Below are 18,817 nucleotides of genomic sequence, written 5' to 3'. Positions count from 1 at the left end.
TAAGGACTTATTCTTTATCCTCTGGCAATGAAAATTCCTTTCAGTGCCCGGCTCCAAGCTAGGCTCAGATGCTCAGACAGTGCCACCTCCTGGGAAGAGGCTGTGCTGGGTGGCACAGTCCCAGGAAATACTTCTTGGGTTTTGTGGCAGGTGAGGGAAGGCAGCCTGAGCCCCAGCTTCAGCCTCCAACTGCAGGGAACAGAGATGCTTCTAACCACCCTGGCCTCTCTATTCACTTGCCTCACTGTCTCAAACCTCTGTGGCCTCTGGGTGACAGGGTGGGAGGGTGGAAGATGCCACTTGGCTGGAGCTTCTTGTCAGCAACCAAAGAAACACCAAGTGGAGGAATACCGATCTGAGAAAAAATCCCAAACATATCAGGAGTTGGAGGAGTCCTGGGCTTCCCCCACACAGCTGCACCAGCCATTCATGCAGCCGAAGCCACCAGCGCAGCCGAAAACACCAGCAGAGCCAAAGCCACCAATACAGCAGCCACGGCAGCAGCCACCACAAGCACAGCTTCTGCCGCTGCAGCCAGAGCCACTGCCACCACTGCCACCACCACCGCCCCCACCACCACCACCACGGCCACCACAACGAAGTGATCAGGACCCGCTTACTCAGTGCAATTTTCTGTCCAGTGTCCAGGATTCCCAAAGGCAAGGACCCCAGCCTGACTCACTGCGGGCTCCTGAAGCTGGAGGGCAATTGTATAACCTCTCAGGTCCTGGTAAGTGAGGCTCCTGGGAGGGGAGAGGCTGAGGAGAGAACCCCTGGATCCCATCCCAGCCCCAGATCCAGAATCCCTATCTGCCACCACAGCTTGTCCAATCCTCCTCAGCACCCTCAGCCTTTACTACCTCTGTAGCTACCGCCTCTGGGTGAATTTGTATCAAACTGGGGCTGCAAAGAAGCCTGTCATCTTCTGCAGAGGATGTCTGACGTGGTGTCATCCTCTCTTCCATGGTGAGGATGACAGAAGATGGGGTGGGGATGGTCAGAGAGGTGGGATGTGAGTTGTAGCTTATCAGCAGATATATTGAGCCCTGCAGATCGGGAACAGGGAACCACAGCATAGCTTCCTAGTTCTGAATCTTCAGGGTGGGTTCAGAATGTGTTTTGGGGCAGGGAGGGGTCTGCCCCCGACCATCAGACTTGTACCTGGGCCCCAGACATGATAAAAAGTCCAGTCCTGATGTGTTCTTTCCTCAGAAACTCTGGTATGAGCTGGGTACAGTGGAGCATGCCTGTAATCCCAGATACTGAGGAGGCTGGAGCAGGAGGTTCAAAACTTTGAGGCCGACCTCAGCAACTTAGTGAGACCCTGTCTCAACCTAAAAAAAAAAAAAAAAGGCTGAGTTTGTAGATGTAGATGTATAGTTTAGTAGTACTACCAGAAAAAGAAAAAAGAAACTTTTAGATGAGTAACTTATGCTTGTTTCATCACCAGGTCTCATGAACTCCTGCCTTTCTAGCCTTAACAAACACCCTGGATATTCATGTTTCAAGGTGAGACAGAGCACAGAGGAAGGGAGGCTCTGGCTGAGTGAGTGTGCCCTTGTGTGTGTGTAGTCCACAGAGGCCTCCTTAGCAGGAGACAGGGAAGGGAACTGGAATTATTTCAAAGTCACTCTGAATAGCCAATTTCTCTATTCTCTATTCCTTGCCCCATAAGCTTCTGTGTCCTGCTTGCTTGTCTGCTCCTGCATTTTCGAGGATATGGTTCTTTCCCCCTTAAAACCCCAGAGAACTCGGACCCGGCACTGTTCCTGGCAGAGACAGGTCCTGTAGGGAGCAGTCACCAGCTGGCTAGATAAAGACTCTCCAATTTGGGCAGAATTCAGACTGAGGGTGTTTTCTGAGTAATTGGCCCACAACAAAATGGTGGTACATTCTACAAGGATGCAGTGAGGATATGTCAATTTGGGGTTCTCTCGGGAGCCTGCAGGGAGAGAGAGGTCCCCAGCACAGAGGAACCCCAATTTGGGGTTCAGTGCCTATTACGCTCTGAGGATCATCTGGCCCAAAATACCTTTTAATTGCAGACAAGGCCCCCATTCTGCTTCTTACAAGCCTGGAATCTTGCTTCTTAGTCTTGACATTCTTTCTGGGACTGGGGCCATCTCCCCTTACTTGTGTCTACAGGGCCCAGGAGTTGTCTTTTGTACTCGGTAAGGACTTGGCTGGGAGGCCTAAAACCACCCTCCAACAAGGGCACAGAAGGAATCACTTCCATCTTCTCTTGTCTCTAGGCTCCTGCTTGTCCATGTCAGCTCAGTCCTTCATAAAGGGTAAGTTTTCTAGAGAGAACCATTCTACCATTGGCTCCTCTGTTGAGATGACCCCCCCTTCACTTCCTTCAAATTTTCAGCCACCTCTGGACATTGCTTTCAAGAATCCCCAGCTCCAGCCCTAGCCCCAGCCCCAGCCTCACCCCAGCCTGTCCTAATCCCCTCTGGCAATTCTCTTCTCCTCCCTGAGTTTCTACTTTCCTTTATTTCAGGCATTGAGGTGTCCACGTGGAAGACACCCCACTGGCACTGCAAGGTGGCTTCAGATGAGCTCTTCTTAATCTTCCTACCCTGCAGCCTCCTCCTGCTTCCATATACTTTGGACCTCTTGCGAGGCCTTCAGCAAATGTATGGAGAATGTCATTAAAATTTTGCTTAGATAATGTTCACTTTAATATTACATACTCACACAAAAAGGTCAAGCAGGGTGCATTTTCCATCCCTGAGTTCAAACTGTAGGAATAGCTTTGCCAGAAAGGAAGACCTCAGACAGGCCCTGTGGCACATCCTGTAATCCCAGAGGCTTGGGAGGCTGAGGAAGGAGGATCATCAAAATAGAAAAAAAAAAAAAAAAAAAAATATATATATATATATAAATAGAAAAATAGGGCTGGGGATGCCAGGTAGGGCTGGGATTGGGGTGGGATTGGGGAGCAGAAGTGGTCGAGTGCCCCTGAGTTCAATCTCGGCCTCAGCAAAATAGGGAGGCCCTAAGTAACTTAGTGAGATCCTGTCTTTAAATAAAATATAAAAAAGGTCTGGGGATGTGGCTCAGTGGTTAAGCACCCCTGGGTTCAATCCATGTTAGCAAAAAAAAAAAAAAAAAAAAAAAGCCACTGAAAACTTCAGCCTCTACCTTTGCCTTCTTTTTTTAAATATTTAGTTGTCATAGACCTTTATTTATTTATACAATGTGGTTTTGAGAAGTGAACCAGTGCCTCACACATGCCAGGCAAGTGTGCTACTGCTGATCCAAAGCCTCAGCTTTTATTCAGAAAGCTGGCAGTGATAAACACATCTACCAGAAGGCAGCATCTGCTCATTTCCAGTAAAAAAAAAAAAAAAAACACACTCTCTCTCTCTCTCAATTCCCTGTACCTATCTATCACCACAGCCCCTTTGGAATCTTAACAAACTGGCCTGGCCATCTTGTACAGGTATCAGGAATATAATTTTTCTTTAACATTGTAGGGATTAAAACTTTTGAGGGCACTGACATCTTTGTCATCACCCTGTCACTGCAATCAGTGCAATTCCCAGGTACCAACAATACACAACTGAGTTAAATAGCTCATGACCTTTGCCCAGGTTCCAGGTGGGCTCATTTTTATTATTATTATTATTTGGTGTTGGAGATTGAACACAAGACACTTTACCACTGATTCACATCCCTAGCCCTTTGCTTTTCATTTTGAGACAGGCTCTCACCATGTTGCTTAAGGCCTTGTTCAGCTGTTGATGTTGGCCTCAAACTTAGGATCCTCCTGCCTCAGCCTCTGGTGTTGTTGGGTCTCCAGTGGGCTTCGTGTTTAATTTAGCACAGACCTAACAAGCCGAATAGTAATTTGCTATGTGAGCCTTAAAAATCAAGAAACGCTAGGACAATCCCTCCTGGAACGCACTGTAGCAATCTAGGTGTGCAATGGAAAGGGTACATGATGGTCAAAGACAAAGCTGAAAACCATTGTGCTCGCTTCGGCAGCACATATACTAAAAGCTGAAAACCATAGTTGAAAGAGTTCAGTTTTTAGCAAGAAAATGAAAAGAAGCAGAAAGCGGCAGGAGAGACCGACAAGTAAACCCGACCCAGAGAAGAAAAATCTTTGGGAGAAACAAAGATATTTGAACAAAAACCAGAGAAGAGAGAACTTAGGGACTTTAAAGCCAGTATTTAGGTTACCCAGAGAGAAAAATACTAAACTGAAAATACCACTGAAGAGAAAAATATCAAACTAGGAACACGTGAAAACACCTCAGAGAAGGCAGCTCGAACGCACGATCTAACACCTGAGAGAAACGCAACCAAATAGAAAAAAAAAAAAAGAAACTGGCAAGAATCACATAGCCAGTTTGATTCTCGAGTCTAACATTAAAACCAGACGTTAAGACCCCTGAGAGGGGTGCACCGTTCCTGGAAGTACTGCAATACCAGGTCGATGCGTGGAGTGGACGGAGCAAGCTCCTATTCCATCTCCCTGTTCCAAAAATCCACTTAATATATTGTCCTCGGATAGAGGACGTATCAGATATTAAACTGATAAGAACAGATACTACACTTGATCTTAGCCAAAAGGCCGAGAAGCGATACCGTACCACTCCCCCCCTCGCCCTCACCACCCTAGGCTCGCTCACTTTCAACTCGCGGTGAGCGCCGCCATGTCTACTCCTACTCTCTTTTCCCGGTGTCTCCTTCGGACTCGCACGGGGTCCACTGGGCCCGCATGCAGATTCACTATTGGCCCCACCTGGAAGAAGCAATTTTAACAATCTCTCGCGGCTCCGGCGTTTCAGGGCGGAGGAGCCCTCAACTACTTTGCATACCCCGCCCCTTCCCCAGGAAGGCGTGGCTACCGCCAGGGACTTCCTCTCTTCCGCGCACCCACTGACAAAAACAGAACCCGGTATGAAGATGTGAATTTGCTGTCAACATACATTATATACAAACAGAATATGATAAATTGTGATATAAAGGTGTATTAAGAATTGTACGTAAAAAATATAAGAGAGCTCATGTGTAATGGCATAATTTGGCGTGAACATTCTTTATATAGTTACGAAAAATTGTGCTGTGAATGGATATTTATGAATGTAATGCACTTCACTATTGTCATGTATGTAAGAAATAAATAAATAAATGGATTAATAAATAAAAAAGAAAAAAATAAGAAAAAAGCAAGATCTGAGGAGAGACAGGATTTGGACTACACTGTCATTAATTTAATTTTAAAATACACTTAATAATATTTATTTTTCATAGATATATATGAGTATAAAGGATTGTGTGGAAAGGGAATTGTAAAGTCTAACCTAAAACCTATCAGTGATGCCTCTGGAGTGGGATGGAAGAGGAGGATATTAAAACTGACATTATTTGAGAGAACCCAGGTGTGACAATATTTAGTATATATAACATGCTTAGGCTTGAATAAATATTATCTCTTGCTCCTTTAAAAAAAAAAAAAAAAAAAGCAGAACCCCGGGGGACTGGGACTGGGCAGTTAGAGGGGGCTGTCTGCCCAAGGGAGTTGTTGGCTGTGAGCGGGCCCAATTTTCCCCTGGACACTGTCGCAAGACATTCGCAAAAATGCCCAGGATGTATGTTTTGTTTTTGTTTTTATAATTTCAATCCTTTGAGATATTCTTGATTATTTATTTATTTATTTATTTAATGTGGTGCCGAGGATCAAACCCAGGGCCTCGCGCGTGCTGGGCGAGCCACAACCCAGCCCTGACTGTATGGTTTTTAATTCGTTCTTTGCCAGCGGAGAGGAAGACCAGCTTCGGACCTGACCCGTCTACAAAGGCTTGTTCTGAGTCAGGGTGATCCAGAGGTCCTCTCTGCAAGGGGGAAGGCTGCAAGTTCTTCAGGTGGGGCGAGCCCCGCAGGGCAGAGGGAGGGATTCTCCCCAGTTCCAGAACCCGTTTCTGTTGGCGCTTGTTAAAATAATCGTTGTCCTGTGCTTCATCCCCTACAGCTGCCTCTGCCTGACGACGTTTCCTTTCTCCCTAGTTCTCACCTGGTGGCTGGGCTACATCCCCAGCTCTTTTTTTTTTTTTTTGGTACCGGGGATTGAACTCAGGGGCACTCTACCACTGAGCCACATCCCCAGCCCTATTTTTGTATTTTAGTTAGAGAGAAGGTGTCACTTCAGAAGGAGGCAAAGCCACTGAAAACTTCACCCTGTACTCTGCTTTTCTTCTGTGACAAACACATCCGCCAGGCGGCAGCATCTGCTCCTTTCCAGTCCTTGGCTTTGGGTACAGGGTTTGGGCATAGTTGCCTCGGAAACAGCTCTTGTTAGGGCCAAGAGTAGCTAGGGTCTCCCTTTACACATTCCTCCCCACCCTACTTGTTCAGAAAGGCAGTTTGTGTTTTCTTTTCTTTTCTTCCCTCCCTCCCTCCTTTCTTTTCCTTCCTTCCTTCCTTCCTTTCCTCCCTCCCTTTCTTTTTTTTTTTTTTTTTTTGTGTGTGTGTTTTTGTACCAGGTATTGAACCCAGGCGTGTCACCTCTTTGTAAGGTCCTCCTGAGCACCATCCTCAGGTCTCAATTAGCTCTTGTTCCCCAAGCATGCTCCCACACATTTCTCTATTTTCTTTTCCTCCACAGAATGTCTCACCATCTGATTTTTTATTCATTAACTCTCCCCATTCTCCATTATAATTTACATTCCATCAGGGCAGGTCCTTGTCTGTTTCACTCAGAATCTAGAATGATGCCTAACAGCTAATAGGTATTTCCATATATAATGTTCATTGTGCTTAAGTTCCAGTGTTCTCTCAATAAATCCTCCAAGGCCTTAGGTCCTGGGCTGTAATCTCTTGAGAAGAAGGGTTGCAGAGGTGAAGCTGCCCAGAAGTCATTAATGGTAGAGAATAGTCTGGGGGCAAGGAGGGGGTGGGGATGCAGTGACTAGAGTTTTCAGTCAGAGGCAGGGAATGGGGTAGGTCCAGGGCCTGTTGATATCTGGACAAGCTAGGCCCCTTTCTTGCCCCACCTTCTCCTTACCATTTGTTCATCAACACCTTCCCTGGCAAACATGAAAGATAAAGGGTGGGGTGAGATTGTCAGTTTCATTTCCTTTATCAGATAAGTGACAATTTCCTTCTTGGGTGCCAATCTGAGGAGATATTATAGAAGAAATGTTAAGGAATCTTCAAAGGAGACAATAAACTGTTCAGTTTTGGTGTGTTTTCAGTTTTACAGCCAATGTGACATTTGTTCAAAGCCAGGTTTGGCCAATTTAAGCTGGGTAAACTTGAGTTCCTAACCATTCTTGCTTCAGTTTCTGCTTTTTAGACTACTCATATTTATGGGATACATATGGGTTTAAGTTGTGCATCCAAAAAGGACTCATAGAGCTGGGCGCAGTGGCTCATGCTTGTGATCCCAGCAGCTTGGGAGGGTAAGACAGGAGAATCACAACTTTGAAGCCAGCCTCTGCAACTTTGCAAGACTCTGTCTTGAAATAAAAAATAAAAAGAGCTGAGAATGCAGCTCAGTGGTAAATTGCCCCTGGGTTAATTCCCAGTACAAAATATCAAAAACCGCAACAAAAAATCTATTGCTAAGGGAGAAGATGGTGGTGCTGGGATAACTTGTACACCTGCAGAGGGATATTTGTAGAGCAATTGAATTGTTGAAAAAAACTACAAAGGAGTGAAGATGTACCACCACAGAAACTTCAGGCTTTGCAAAGAGTCCTTCGAAGTGAGTTCTGCAATGCTGTAAAAGAGGTATATAAACATGTTTATGAGACTATGGATATCAGTAGCAGTCCTGAAGTGAGAGCTAATGCAACTGCCAAGCCGCTGATTTGCTGCCAGTGGAGGACATTCTCATCCTCAAGTTGTTGAGTTACCAAAAGCAGAAGAGTGTTCTATTCAATGTTATGAGAGGCAAGGAACAAAACTCTCCAATCTATAGATTTTGAATAATTCCAGGTGGAATTGTTGATAGGCATGAAGGCCTCAAATGAGATCAACTCCTTTCTGTTAATGGAGTCAATGCTGAAGGAGAACATCATGGTAAAGCTTAGAACTGCTGAAGGTAGCCCAAGAATAGGTTAAAATCAGTAGTACAGTATATACTTAAAATATTAAAAGAAATGGTCACGCTTTGAAATGAGATCAGTAAAACATAGGCAACAGAACTAATACATTTAGTTTTATATTCTAATCTGGCATATTGATACACACCTGTAATCCTACCAACTCAGGATGCTAAGGCAGGAGGATCACAAATTAGAGGCCAGCTTGGACAATTTAGTGAGACTTTAAGCATTTTAGCAAGACCCTGTCTCAAAATTAAAAAATAAAAAATAAAAAGGACTGAGGATGTAGCTCAGGGGTAAAGTATCCCTGAGTTCAGTCTCCAGTACCAAATTAAAGAACAAACCAATAAACCACCATCACCACCAACAACAAAACAACACTTTATATTCTGTTTTTTCTTTTTAATTAGAGAAATGTCACTTATGACCTACTTATGGCTGCAATGCCAAAGATTGTAAAAAAAAAACTGAACTTCTGGTGAAATCCTCCTTCACATTTTATAAATGTCTGTGTTAACATTATTTATGGTTCCAGAGATGCATACATTTTTTTTTCTGAAAAAGTAAAAGGTGATAAGGGTAATTCTGGGGGAAAAAACCCACTAAAATCACATTTACACAAACCCTAATATTGAATTATATAATAAAAGAATCCAGTCTTGGTGTAAAACTGAAAATATCATCCTCCTTTGATTTCTTTGCTTTCACCTCCCTCCCCAGTTCTACCTATCTCCCCGCAGATAATCACTGTTGTCCTTTTGGTCACACAGCCTCTTTGTGACATCCCTTATTCAGGGCTGCCAGACTGTAGCAGATTGCAGTGGTTGGTGTGATGCTACCTAGTCCTGTGGCCCTCCTAATTGGTCCTAAACGGGACCAATGAATATCTTGAAATCTTTCCAAACGCCTCCAGTTGACACTTTCCCTCTTTTGAAGTCCTATAAGTGCTTAGCTCACTACTTTCTAAGGCTCATACATGTGCTCTCCTATCCTGTCACTGCCTTTCCTGCCAGTGGTCAGTCCTTCCTGTCTTATTATTAAGAGTGTAAGCCCTTTGAGGTCTCTATATTCCCATAGCCTTTCTGGTTCCTGCAGAGGCACAATATGAGGCCAAAAAATCTATTTAAACAAGGGAGAACCTTGAGGGCTTGTGACTGGACTGAACTCTAGAGCAACAGGGAGGGACTTCTGCTGAGGATGCCTAGCCCTACAGCTTTCCAATGGGAGAGGCTGGATAGTCAAGTGGTGAGGGCTCATCCACATACTAGCTATTGGTGCCATGCATGACCTTAAAGACGTTTAACCTTCAGAGGTGTTTTTTTTTTTGTTTTTTTTTTTTTTTGTGTGTGTGTGTTTTAATACAGACAAGAATCCTTAACCAACTATTATGAGGATCTATGGGGGTAATGGGTTTAGCACTAGTTTGAAAACGGAATCAGGAAAGATAGACATCTTTGGCATCTCTGAGGAGACCCTCTGGATGAAGGAGAGTACACGTAGTGTAACTGCCTGGGGAAGAGGATGCGATGGTATTGCGAGTATTAAGACATTCCCTTCCCTTCCCTCGAGTCAGGCGGTGCCGCATTCCTTTTCGCCTCTCACCTTCGAACCGGATTAATCCTGGGTTTAATTCCAGTTTTTTTCCGTGGGTGGCGGGCAGTGGTGGTGGGATTTAACCCAGGGCCTCGCCCACGCCAGGAAAGCGCTCAATAAAGCAAGCTACATCCTGAACCCCGTGAGTTTAATTTCAAACATGAGAATATGGTAGAAAATATCAAATAAAACGCTCACGGATTGAGTAAACGTTCATCACCCTGCCTTCACCGCGGCAACCCGCGGATCTCCACGCCTTGTCCCGCTGCCGCGGGACCGCTGATTGGCCCGCTCCTCGTGACGTCACATGAGGGTTTTTAAGGCGAAGACCCAGGCCAGCGCCGCAGAATCCGCGGTGGCGTTGAGCTGGCTGTTCCAAGGAAGGTGCTGTGGCTGCATCCGTGACTGGCCCAGAAAGGCACAGGGAGAGAGCTGAAGGTAAAGAGGTGCTCCGGCCGTGCAGAGGCAGCCCTCAGCGGGCTCCGGGGAGCTGGTGTTAGTGGTCGAGAATGGCTTGTGGTGAACAGAGAATGGTTGGTGAACAGGAGGGTCACAGCGAAGAAGGGGCGTGCTTGGGGCTCCGGGACGCGAAAGGCGTGTGCTAGCGGGACTCCGTCTCGCGTCTCAGGGAGCGCTCGCACGCGAACTTATTTTGGGAGCACTTCCCGAGTTTTCCTTTTCCGCGAGGATTCTCGGCCGGGGATTGGAGGTCACACAGCTGCTTCCCTGCTACAAGCTTGGGAAAAGGTTTGGAAGCCGACCTTCCAGGATATCTAGTCCTCACCCCTCACCTGAGTATCCTGGGACCTGAGGTTTTCTCTGGGTCTCATCGCCTCCTAGGGCCCCTAGCGAGTGGGGCACACCCCTGTTAAACATCTGCAATTGCTTAAAAAAAATGTATAAGTAAATGAAAGGAATTTTCAAAAGGGTGGGTTAAGGAAAGGATCAAGAAGTTGCAAGTTGTATGTTAATTGCTAAACGTCTTTTTTTTTTTCTTCCCCTCCCATGACCTTTCCCTGTTTAGATAACCCAGCTGTGCTTCCCCTGGCCTGCAGTTTCAAGGCCTCCTCCTTCAACTGAGAGCCGAGACCTACTCCTTAGTTCTGACCTGCCCCTTAGTTCAGAATGGGGAACCATTTGACTGAGATGGCGCCCACCGCCTCCTTCTTGCCCCACTTCCAGGCCCTGCATGTTGTAGTCATCGGGCTGGACTCAGCAGGAAAAACCTCCCTCCTTTACCGCCTCAAGTTCAAGGAGTTTGTTCAGACCGTCCCCACAAAAGGTTTCAACACTGAGAAGATCCGGGTGCCCTTGGGGGGCTCCCGCGGAATCACCTTCCAAGTATGGGATGTTGGGGGTCAGGAGAAGCTGCGACCACTTTGGCGCTCCTACACCCGCCGGACAGATGGGCTGGTGTTTGTAGTAGATGCTGCAGAGACTGAGCGACTAGAAGAGGCCAAGGTGGAGTTGCATCGAATCAGTCGGGCTTCAGACAATCAGGGGGTTCCCGTCCTGGTGCTGGCCAACAAGCAGGACCAGCCTGGGGCACTCAGCGCAGCAGAGGTGGAGAAGAGGCTGGCAGTCCGTGAGCTGGCAGCTGCCACGCTCACCCACGTGCAGGGCTGCAGTGCTGTGGATGGGCTGGGCTTGCAGCCAGGCCTTGAGCGCTTGTATGAGATGATCCTCAAGAGGAAGAAGGTGGCCCGGGCAAGCAAGAAGAGACGGTGACCTGAGGCTGTTCCTCCCCATGTACTAGGGGTCTGTACACTTGGATAGCCAGGCAGGGCCTGTGACCTCTTGGTCAGCCCAGAGTGCAGGATCTGTTCACCTTAATGAAGGACTAAGGATCAAGGGGGTCCTGTTTTGGTGCCACACTGGGGGACGGGATGGGAGAGGGGATGTTGTTGCACATATCTCCTTTATTCTCTCCTCTGGAGAAGTAGGGGCTGCAAGATTGGAGACAAATGTAAATGCTGACTCTACCTCGAGCTTGTTTCTTGTTTTCCTTCTCTAGCTTATTGTTTGGATGTATTTTTGGGGGGGGGTAGAAAGTTCTGAGAATGCATTTAGGATGAATGCGAACTATCTTCCCATTCTCCTTTCTTCAGCTGGAGGGTTCCCCAGCTGCTTTTATAGAAATGCCAGTCATAATAGTCTTTATTTTTTGTTCTGTGTGAAAATACCAAGATCTCTCCCTCACATTTGTAGATCCACAACCCTTTTTATAAGCCATGTGTGTTCTCTGTATTATTATTAACTATTTTTTAGCATTTGCCTGTAAGTTATTAAAGATTGATGCCTCTAGTTCTTATATTGGTCTGGCATTTTCCTCTCTTTATCTAGCCCCAGGGAGAGTTCAGGATTTCTATATGGGGTGGAGGGTGGAGGCTGATCTCACAGCTGAATTGGTAAAGTAAGCACTGATAAAAATTACACACTAATGGGAGGGATGGCAAAAGTTAAGGGGGTAATTGAAAAAACTCTTCAGCTATTGGTCTGATATCTGTAGTTTTAGGGGATCACGCCTTATTTCTCTGAATTTCCTCCCCTCCTCTTATCCTCTGCTGCTTGCTCCTGATACTAGCTGCCCCTTGTAGATTTGATTTCAAATTTTGTCAGTTGGAGCAGGTCTTTGGTTCTTAACCTTGGGATTCCTCCTGGAAGAACCATTGCCTCCCCATCTTCCTTGTTTCCCCAGTAGTCAGAGTCTGACTTTTTTTTTCCCCAGGAAGATAAACAGTGATAATGGAAAGTAATTCCTCCTTGGCCTTAAGCCACCTCAGTGTGCTTAATCCTGCTGACTGCAGCTCACTGGCAGTGACAGCACTGCTGGTGCTTGGGAGGCCTGGGCTGGCCCAATGAGTAAGCCTGAGTCTTCCAGTTATGGGAAAGGTAGTTCTCATGAAAGGAGCCATAGCTGTCCATCCCCCACCTCCCACCCTCTGAAACAGAAAGGGAGAAGACAGGTCACCAATGTTAGTGATAGTAAGGATAAAATGCTAATGTTGCCAGTACCTGAGTGTCCCTGATGAGATTTATGGGTGGGGGGTTGGTCCCCTCTCATCAGCCCCAGGGCCAGCTGTTTCTGATAATGCAAAACAATTAGCTTCTGCTAATCCTTCTGGGTGGGAGTGGTGATTAAAATCTGAGCATTTCTTTCCAGTCCCCCAGCCCCTATCCCCTGTCTTGCCCCCACCCTTTGTGCAAACATGGGATCCCAGGGTAGCCCCCCAGGCCCCCCCCCATTCTCCTTCTTATTCCCACCCTTTGTGCAAACGTGACTGATCCCTAAGGTACATTCAGTTCCTGTTCCAGAATCAGATAAAAGGGCTGGGGAGGGGGGAAAGGTGCTGGCAATCTCTCTGTTGTAAGGGAGACTTCCTGAGAATTTGCTTCTTCCCACACAGGACTGCCAGAAGCTGAGCTTTGCTGCTGAATCTGGGCCCATTTAGATCCCCCACTCCAGAACTCTAGCTGGCAGGATGGGGGTGAATGTGCATTGATCCAGAAGGGTGCTCAAGTGTGCCTCAGCACTGGGTACTGCTTGACAGCTACGGGACTAGTTCTGCCAGGGACTTGTGCTACCTGGCCTCCCTGATATACACCTGTGACTAATCTCTCCCAGCCTCTGGGGCAGAGCCTTCTAGCCCAGGAACAATACAAGGCCCTAGTGCAGGCTGGGAAGGATGTGGCAAGAAAGATCTGTCCTGCTGGAAGATCTTCCCCCTCCTCTCCAATTCTGTTCCTTTGTCTCAGAATCTTCAAGGATATGTATACATTTTTTTTTCTTTCTCATTTATAGTCAACAGGGAACCAAGGGCTCTTGTTCTTGATATGGGGGAAAGACATGCAGATGTATTCTCCCATTCCTAGCAGAGGGGCCTCCAAGGTGTTAGCTTCTGTACTGGCTATGCCAACCATCTCCCCTTCCAATCTGGTTAGAACTAGAATCTGCTTCCCCATGCCCCAGCCCCAGGGCAGCTAGGAATCCTGGTCCAACAGAGTTGGGCAGGGTTGGGGAAAGGTTGTAGTTCCCTTGTCCCAGCTTCCTCTTAAGTAATAGTCTCTGATATGAGTGCTGAGGAGAGATGAGTGCTGAGGAGAGTTTCTGGGGGACCAGGAGTGGTGACAGGAGCTCGATGACTATGGAACTGAAGGAAACCTGCAGGCCAAATTGGAATTCCCTTCAGAACAGGCCCCTCGGCTCCTCCCCATTTCCTTGCAGGTTTGAACATAAAATCCAGATGGAAGGAATTTTCTATGAATGCCATCCCTTGCTGGAGTCCCTCTACCTAAGGGAAAAGGTAGCAGCGGTTCCCCTCTTTCTCATGCTCCTTCCAGTCTTCCCTTTGCTGCCCAAGCTCAAGGAGGAGAGAAGAAAGAAGAAGGGAGAAGAGGTCTCTAGATTCAGAGCCAGCAGTGACATGAACAGGACACACAGCTACTTAGTGGTGCATCCAGATCCTTGCTCCCAGGCCAGTTCTTTGTTCTCCCGGGACAGGCGACAGGAGGTGGGAGACAAGTCCAGCATTTCCGAGCTCTGATTGCTCCCTCCCTCCCTCTTCCCTCTCCTTGATTAGATTAAGGGTCAACCTTGGGTTCCCCTACTCCCTTCCTGGAGAGTGGGAGCTTTATCTCTGCAGCCCAACAGGGCTCTGGCCTCAAATCTGCCCTGAAGTTCCCACCCTCCTTTCATACTGACCTTGTATCATTCATTTCTTTCTTAAGCCTATTCTCCAGAATGGTTCTGTTTTAAAGGGGAGCCAGTAGGCTGTGGAAGGAGAACAGTGGAGGCAGAAAGAGAGGCCCAGGCCAGCATTGGCTGGAAGGGGTGGGCTGTCTAGCCATGCTTCATTTCCAAGACCATCTGCTAGGGAGTTTGTGGGCAGATATCATTGGACTTCCTACCCTGGCTGAATTAGAAGAGGACAAGGGTATTCATTCTTAAGTCCTTTAAAATTTTAAAAAGTTATTTATTTTGGTGCTGAGGATTGAACCCATGACTTCTACATACTAGGAGGAATATTCTCTATCACTGAGTTCTGCCCTTGGCCCTACTCCTATTTTTTTTTTTTAATTGTCCTGTTCCCTTTATTTACAAAAGCAGTAGGTCTTTATTGTGAAAGAAATGTAAAATCAGAAAATAGGAAAATAAGTCTCTCCCTCTGGAGATGTATTCCTTGTTTCACCCCAAAAGCTTCTTACCCTTAAGATGACCAGCATTCTCTCTTGAATGTGTATCTCCTTTCCTAAATAAATCTTTGTGCCTCTGGGGAAAAAAAAAGAGAAAAGAAAATGGAGAGACCCCTTAATCTAAACTTCAGAACTAACCACTGTGAACAGGTTTTTATATATCTTTCCAGATACTTTTTTCTCTGCATATACAAAAAAGGAATGTCTATAATAACACACATAGGATTATATAAGATGTACTTTTGTACAGTCTTGCTTTTTTCATTTATATCTTGAATATGATTCACTGACAGGACATGTAGATTTTTCTTTTGTGGTTTTTTATGAATATATATTTTTAGTTGCAGTTGGACATATATTTATTTATTTTTATATGGTGCTGAGGATTGAACCAGTGCCTCACATGTGTTAGGTGAGCACTCTACTGCTGAATGACAATCCCAGTTCCTCTTTTGTATTCTTTTTGATGACCACATGAGATTCTTTTTTAAAATATTTATTTATTTGGGGGATGTAGATGGACACAACACAATACCTTTATTTTTATTTTATTTTTAATATTTATTTTCTAGTTTTCGGCAGACACAACATCTTTGTTTGTATGTGGTGCTGAGGATCGAACCCGGGCCGCACGCATGCCAGGCGAGCGCTCTACCGCTTGAGCCACATCCCCAGCCCCTACCTTTATTTTTATGTGGTGCTGAGGATCGAACCCAGGTCCCACCCCCGTGTGCGAGGCAAGCGCTCTACTGCTGAGCCACAATCCCAGCCCGACCACATGAGATTCTGTTGTGAAAATGTATCATCATTTATTAATTAAATCCTCTTTTGAATTCAAAGTGGATGAAGCATGAATCTTCTTGCACATATTTCTTTGTACACTTAGAGACAACTTCCTGTAAGATAAAGTCCTAGAAGAGTAATTGTTGTGTCAAAGGTTTACATATTTAAAGCTTTCATTGATATTGCTAAAGTTTATGTGTTTGTGTGAGAAGGTCTGACAGGAGCCCAAAGTTAAACAGAGCTTTGTCACTCCCCATTGGCTGATGCCGAAGCCTCTTTACAGTGAGCTGTGTGTATGCGGTGGGGTAGGCACCATAGTGCCCTTGCTTTTGGGGAGGTAAGAAGTAAAATCACCAGCAACTTGTAGAGGATTTGCTTGATTGGGGAGCAAGCTTGGGCTCACTTTCCCAGCCAAGGGATTGAGTACCACTGGGAGCTGCCTGGCTGGTGGTGGAGGTAGGCAGATGGCGAGGACTCCCTAGCTCTGAGCTTGTCACAGAAGTCAGGGAGAGTGGGCGAAACAAGTCCTGAAATAAATTCCCAGGACTTGGTTCAGGGAGGGAGTGGAGCTGACACAAGGAGTGCAGGCTCAGAAGGGAAGAGGGAGAAGGAGGATGGCTGTGGAAGCCCTGAACCCCTCCTAGGACAATCCCCTGCCCCCTCTGGTGGGGGTGCCCACCAACTGCTTTAGCTCATGGACTCCTGGAACAGGAAGCAGAAGCTCCAAGGATCAGGTTCCTGGTCCACTCTGGGATGTTCAGGGCATGACCTCTCTGATTCATTCCAGCTCCCGGGTTAGTCCTGGGTGTATTCCTGTCCTCAGTAGAGTGGGGGAGGTAGGGAGATAGAGAGGTGGAGAAGCAGAAGGCTTTATCTTGTTTGCAGCCCCTAGTAAATCTGGTGGAATGTTCCTTGGAGGAGGGTAGAGATGACAGCTGGCTTTTGAAAACTTGTCAAAAGTAGGGTTTTCTGCTTTGAGTTGTGTTTGTTTTTATAAAATCATCTATTGCGTTCCATTCCAGATGCTTATCCTTAGAGAGAAGGCAAAACTGCTTACACATTTTTTTTAAGAATATCTTCAAAATTTTACTGCAACTCCAAAAATCAGAATATCCCACACAACAGCAAACACTTTGCATTTTAAGGTGATTATTTTTAATACAGGTGTACTCATTCACCTACGCTTGTTACACAGTGAAATTCTGCCTATGGCATCTCATCATTGAAAAACTGGAGTCAAGAAAAACAAATTCCTTTATATTTTAGTTATACCTGTTTTAAGACTGTCCAAAAGAGAGGAATATATGATGCTATTTAACAAAATAAAAAAAGAAGAAAAATACCCTTCATGGTCTTTCATTCATTTCGTCAATTAGAACACACAAAGCAGCATCTTTCTCTATAATCTGGTCCCTTCTATGAACTGAATTTTCTCTCTGTTGTTCATTCTGTCCAGTACAATTATTGCTATCATCAGCATCCATTGGCTCAGTTTTTACTCTCATTCCTGCTTCAGAATGAGGTAAATCATCAGGCAAGGAAGCCAAACAATTTTGAATCATCTCAATTACTCGTTCCAGGTGCTTCTGAAACCTCTCAGCTGTTTCAAGCCGTTGACGTTTCTGGACCTCCATCATGACTCTCAAGGTCTCTCTTGCTTGGTGGGGTCGATATTCATTTATAAGATGATGCACATGTACAAATAGCAGTTTAAGATCTTCTAGCTTCTCTTCCCGTTTTATACTCCCAGGGCTCCTTATCAAGATATCTAAAAGGTCCAAGAAATTAATAAGGATAGACATATTGAGTTTTCTCAGTTCCTTCTTGTGATCAAACTGCATAGGATGAAGGCGTTCAATGCCCTGACTTTCCAAAGGGCGGATGATAAGGTCATCACACTGGAACTGGTTGCCAAACATCATATAACTGTCTTTAATTGGAGGAGGTGGCTTGGGAGCTAAGCCCTCCTGAATATTTTCATCTGTATATTCCTTGATGTACTGCATCGGAGGTGGTGGAAGTGCACTCACTTGTTGTGGTTCACCCATTGTGAAAGATCAAGAACTTCAGCTCTTGGTTTACTCAAGCTGCTTACACATTTCTCTGGAGCTCTCCCAACCTAATGGAGAGAAACAGAACCACCAGTCTGACCAGCAGCACCCCAGAAAATAACCCACAAAGCAACAAAAGGATAAGATCTGGCTTGGCCACCAACTTATGTGACCTTGACCAAGCCATTCCTAGTCTACTGGCCTTAGTTTACCCATCTGTACAGAGGTGGGGTTGAATGGACAATATCAGATCTTTTCTGGTTCACTTTCTGTTGTCATCAGCACCAGGTTGGCACGGAGAACTCTTGAATGGTCTTTCTTCCCTTATCAATCTCTGCAATGACCTTACTTGCTTTGCTTTAAGTTTTTTTTTTTTTTTTGGGGGGGGAGGGGGTTGTACCAGGGGCGTTCAACCACTGAGCCACATCCCCAGCCCTATTTTGTACTTTATTTAGAGACAGGGTCTCACTGAGTTGCTTAGCACCTCGCTGTTGCTGAAGCTGACTTTGAACTCATGGTCTTCCTTCCTCAGCCCAAGCTGCTGGAATTTCAGGCGTGAGCCACCAGACCCAGCTGCTTTAAGTTTATTTACTGTCTGTCTGTCTTCACCAACTTATCTATTCTGTAGGGTGGGCCTCATTTATTTTGTTCACTACTCTATATGCAGGTACAAAGTAGGTGCTCATCACATATCCATGGGACATTAGAGGGTTGGAGGGTGGGGGTAAGGATGTGGATTTGGTTTATAAATAGCTTCCTCAAGAAAGGGAGCCATTTAGTCAGTTTCTACACTGTATCCCAGAAGGCTTCCTGGAGGAGGTGAGGAAAAGACAACTTGGATCCAGAATGAAGTATCTTGATTAATGAGGGACTTGGAGCACCCTGGGCTTAGGAGCACTTTTCTGGCCCTGCCTACCTACCGCTCAGGAGGAAAGACGTGAGCCTGAAGGTTAATAGGCACAGTTTCATTCTTCCCTTCCCAGTAATTATCTGGCCTAGGACACTCCCCAGAGACTGTCTACCACTCCCCTCCCCAGCTACTCCTACTGTCATCTGAAGACAGTCCAGGTTTATCTAGATTTCCATTCTCTCTTTCCCACCCTAGAGGAGCAGGGTATAGGATAGGTATCTAGG

General features: G+C 45.9%; 2 protein-coding genes, 1 non-coding gene and 1 pseudogene across 3 annotated transcripts; 2 read left to right on the top strand and 2 right to left on the bottom strand.

Moving 5' to 3' along the window:
- Positions 1-4,406: 4,406 nt before the first annotated feature.
- LOC124080447 (U2 spliceosomal RNA) lies at positions 4,407-4,597 on the bottom strand. The gene has a single exon (XR_006847724.1). It is a non-coding gene; the product is annotated as a U2 spliceosomal RNA (small nuclear RNA).
- Positions 4,598-7,049: 2,452 nt separating this feature from the next.
- LOC124080444 (protein lin-7 homolog C-like) lies at positions 7,050-8,166 on the top strand (annotated as a pseudogene).
- A 1,813-nt stretch (positions 8,167-9,979) lies between these two features.
- Positions 9,980-11,967, top strand: Arl4d (ADP ribosylation factor like GTPase 4D). The gene is made up of 2 exons (XM_046426352.2): positions 9,980-10,094; positions 10,681-11,967. The coding sequence occupies exon 2, from the start codon at positions 10,782-10,784 to the stop codon at positions 11,382-11,384; it is 603 nt and encodes a 200-aa protein (XP_046282308.1). The 5' UTR covers positions 9,980-10,094; positions 10,681-10,781; the 3' UTR covers positions 11,385-11,967.
- A 4,797-nt stretch (positions 11,968-16,764) lies between these two features.
- LOC124080438 (mediator of RNA polymerase II transcription subunit 7) lies at positions 16,765-17,714 on the bottom strand. Its single transcript, XM_046426353.2, has one exon. The coding sequence runs from the start codon at positions 17,678-17,680 to the stop codon at positions 16,979-16,981; it is 702 nt and encodes a 233-aa protein (XP_046282309.1). The 5' UTR covers positions 17,681-17,714; the 3' UTR covers positions 16,765-16,978.
- Positions 17,715-18,817: the final 1,103 nt, after the last annotated feature.

The sequence above is a fragment of the Marmota monax genome, unplaced genomic scaffold (assembly GCF_021218885.2).
Source record: "Marmota monax isolate L192 unplaced genomic scaffold, Marmota_monax_Labrador192_F-V1.1 WCK01_AAM20220418_F8-fsc00995, whole genome shotgun sequence".
Taxonomy (NCBI): Eukaryota; Metazoa; Chordata; class Mammalia; order Rodentia; family Sciuridae; genus Marmota; species Marmota monax.
This window is presented reverse-complemented; position numbering and strand designations above follow the sequence as displayed.

Excerpts from the sequence above, each read along its gene's own strand:
- LOC124080438 (XM_046426353.2), bottom strand. The coding sequence starts at position 17,680 with ATGGGTGAACCACAACAAGTGAGTGCACTTCCACCACCTCCGATGCAG.
- Arl4d (XM_046426352.2), top strand. The coding sequence starts at position 10,782 with ATGGGGAACCATTTGACTGAGATGGCGCCCACCGCCTCCTTCTTGCCC.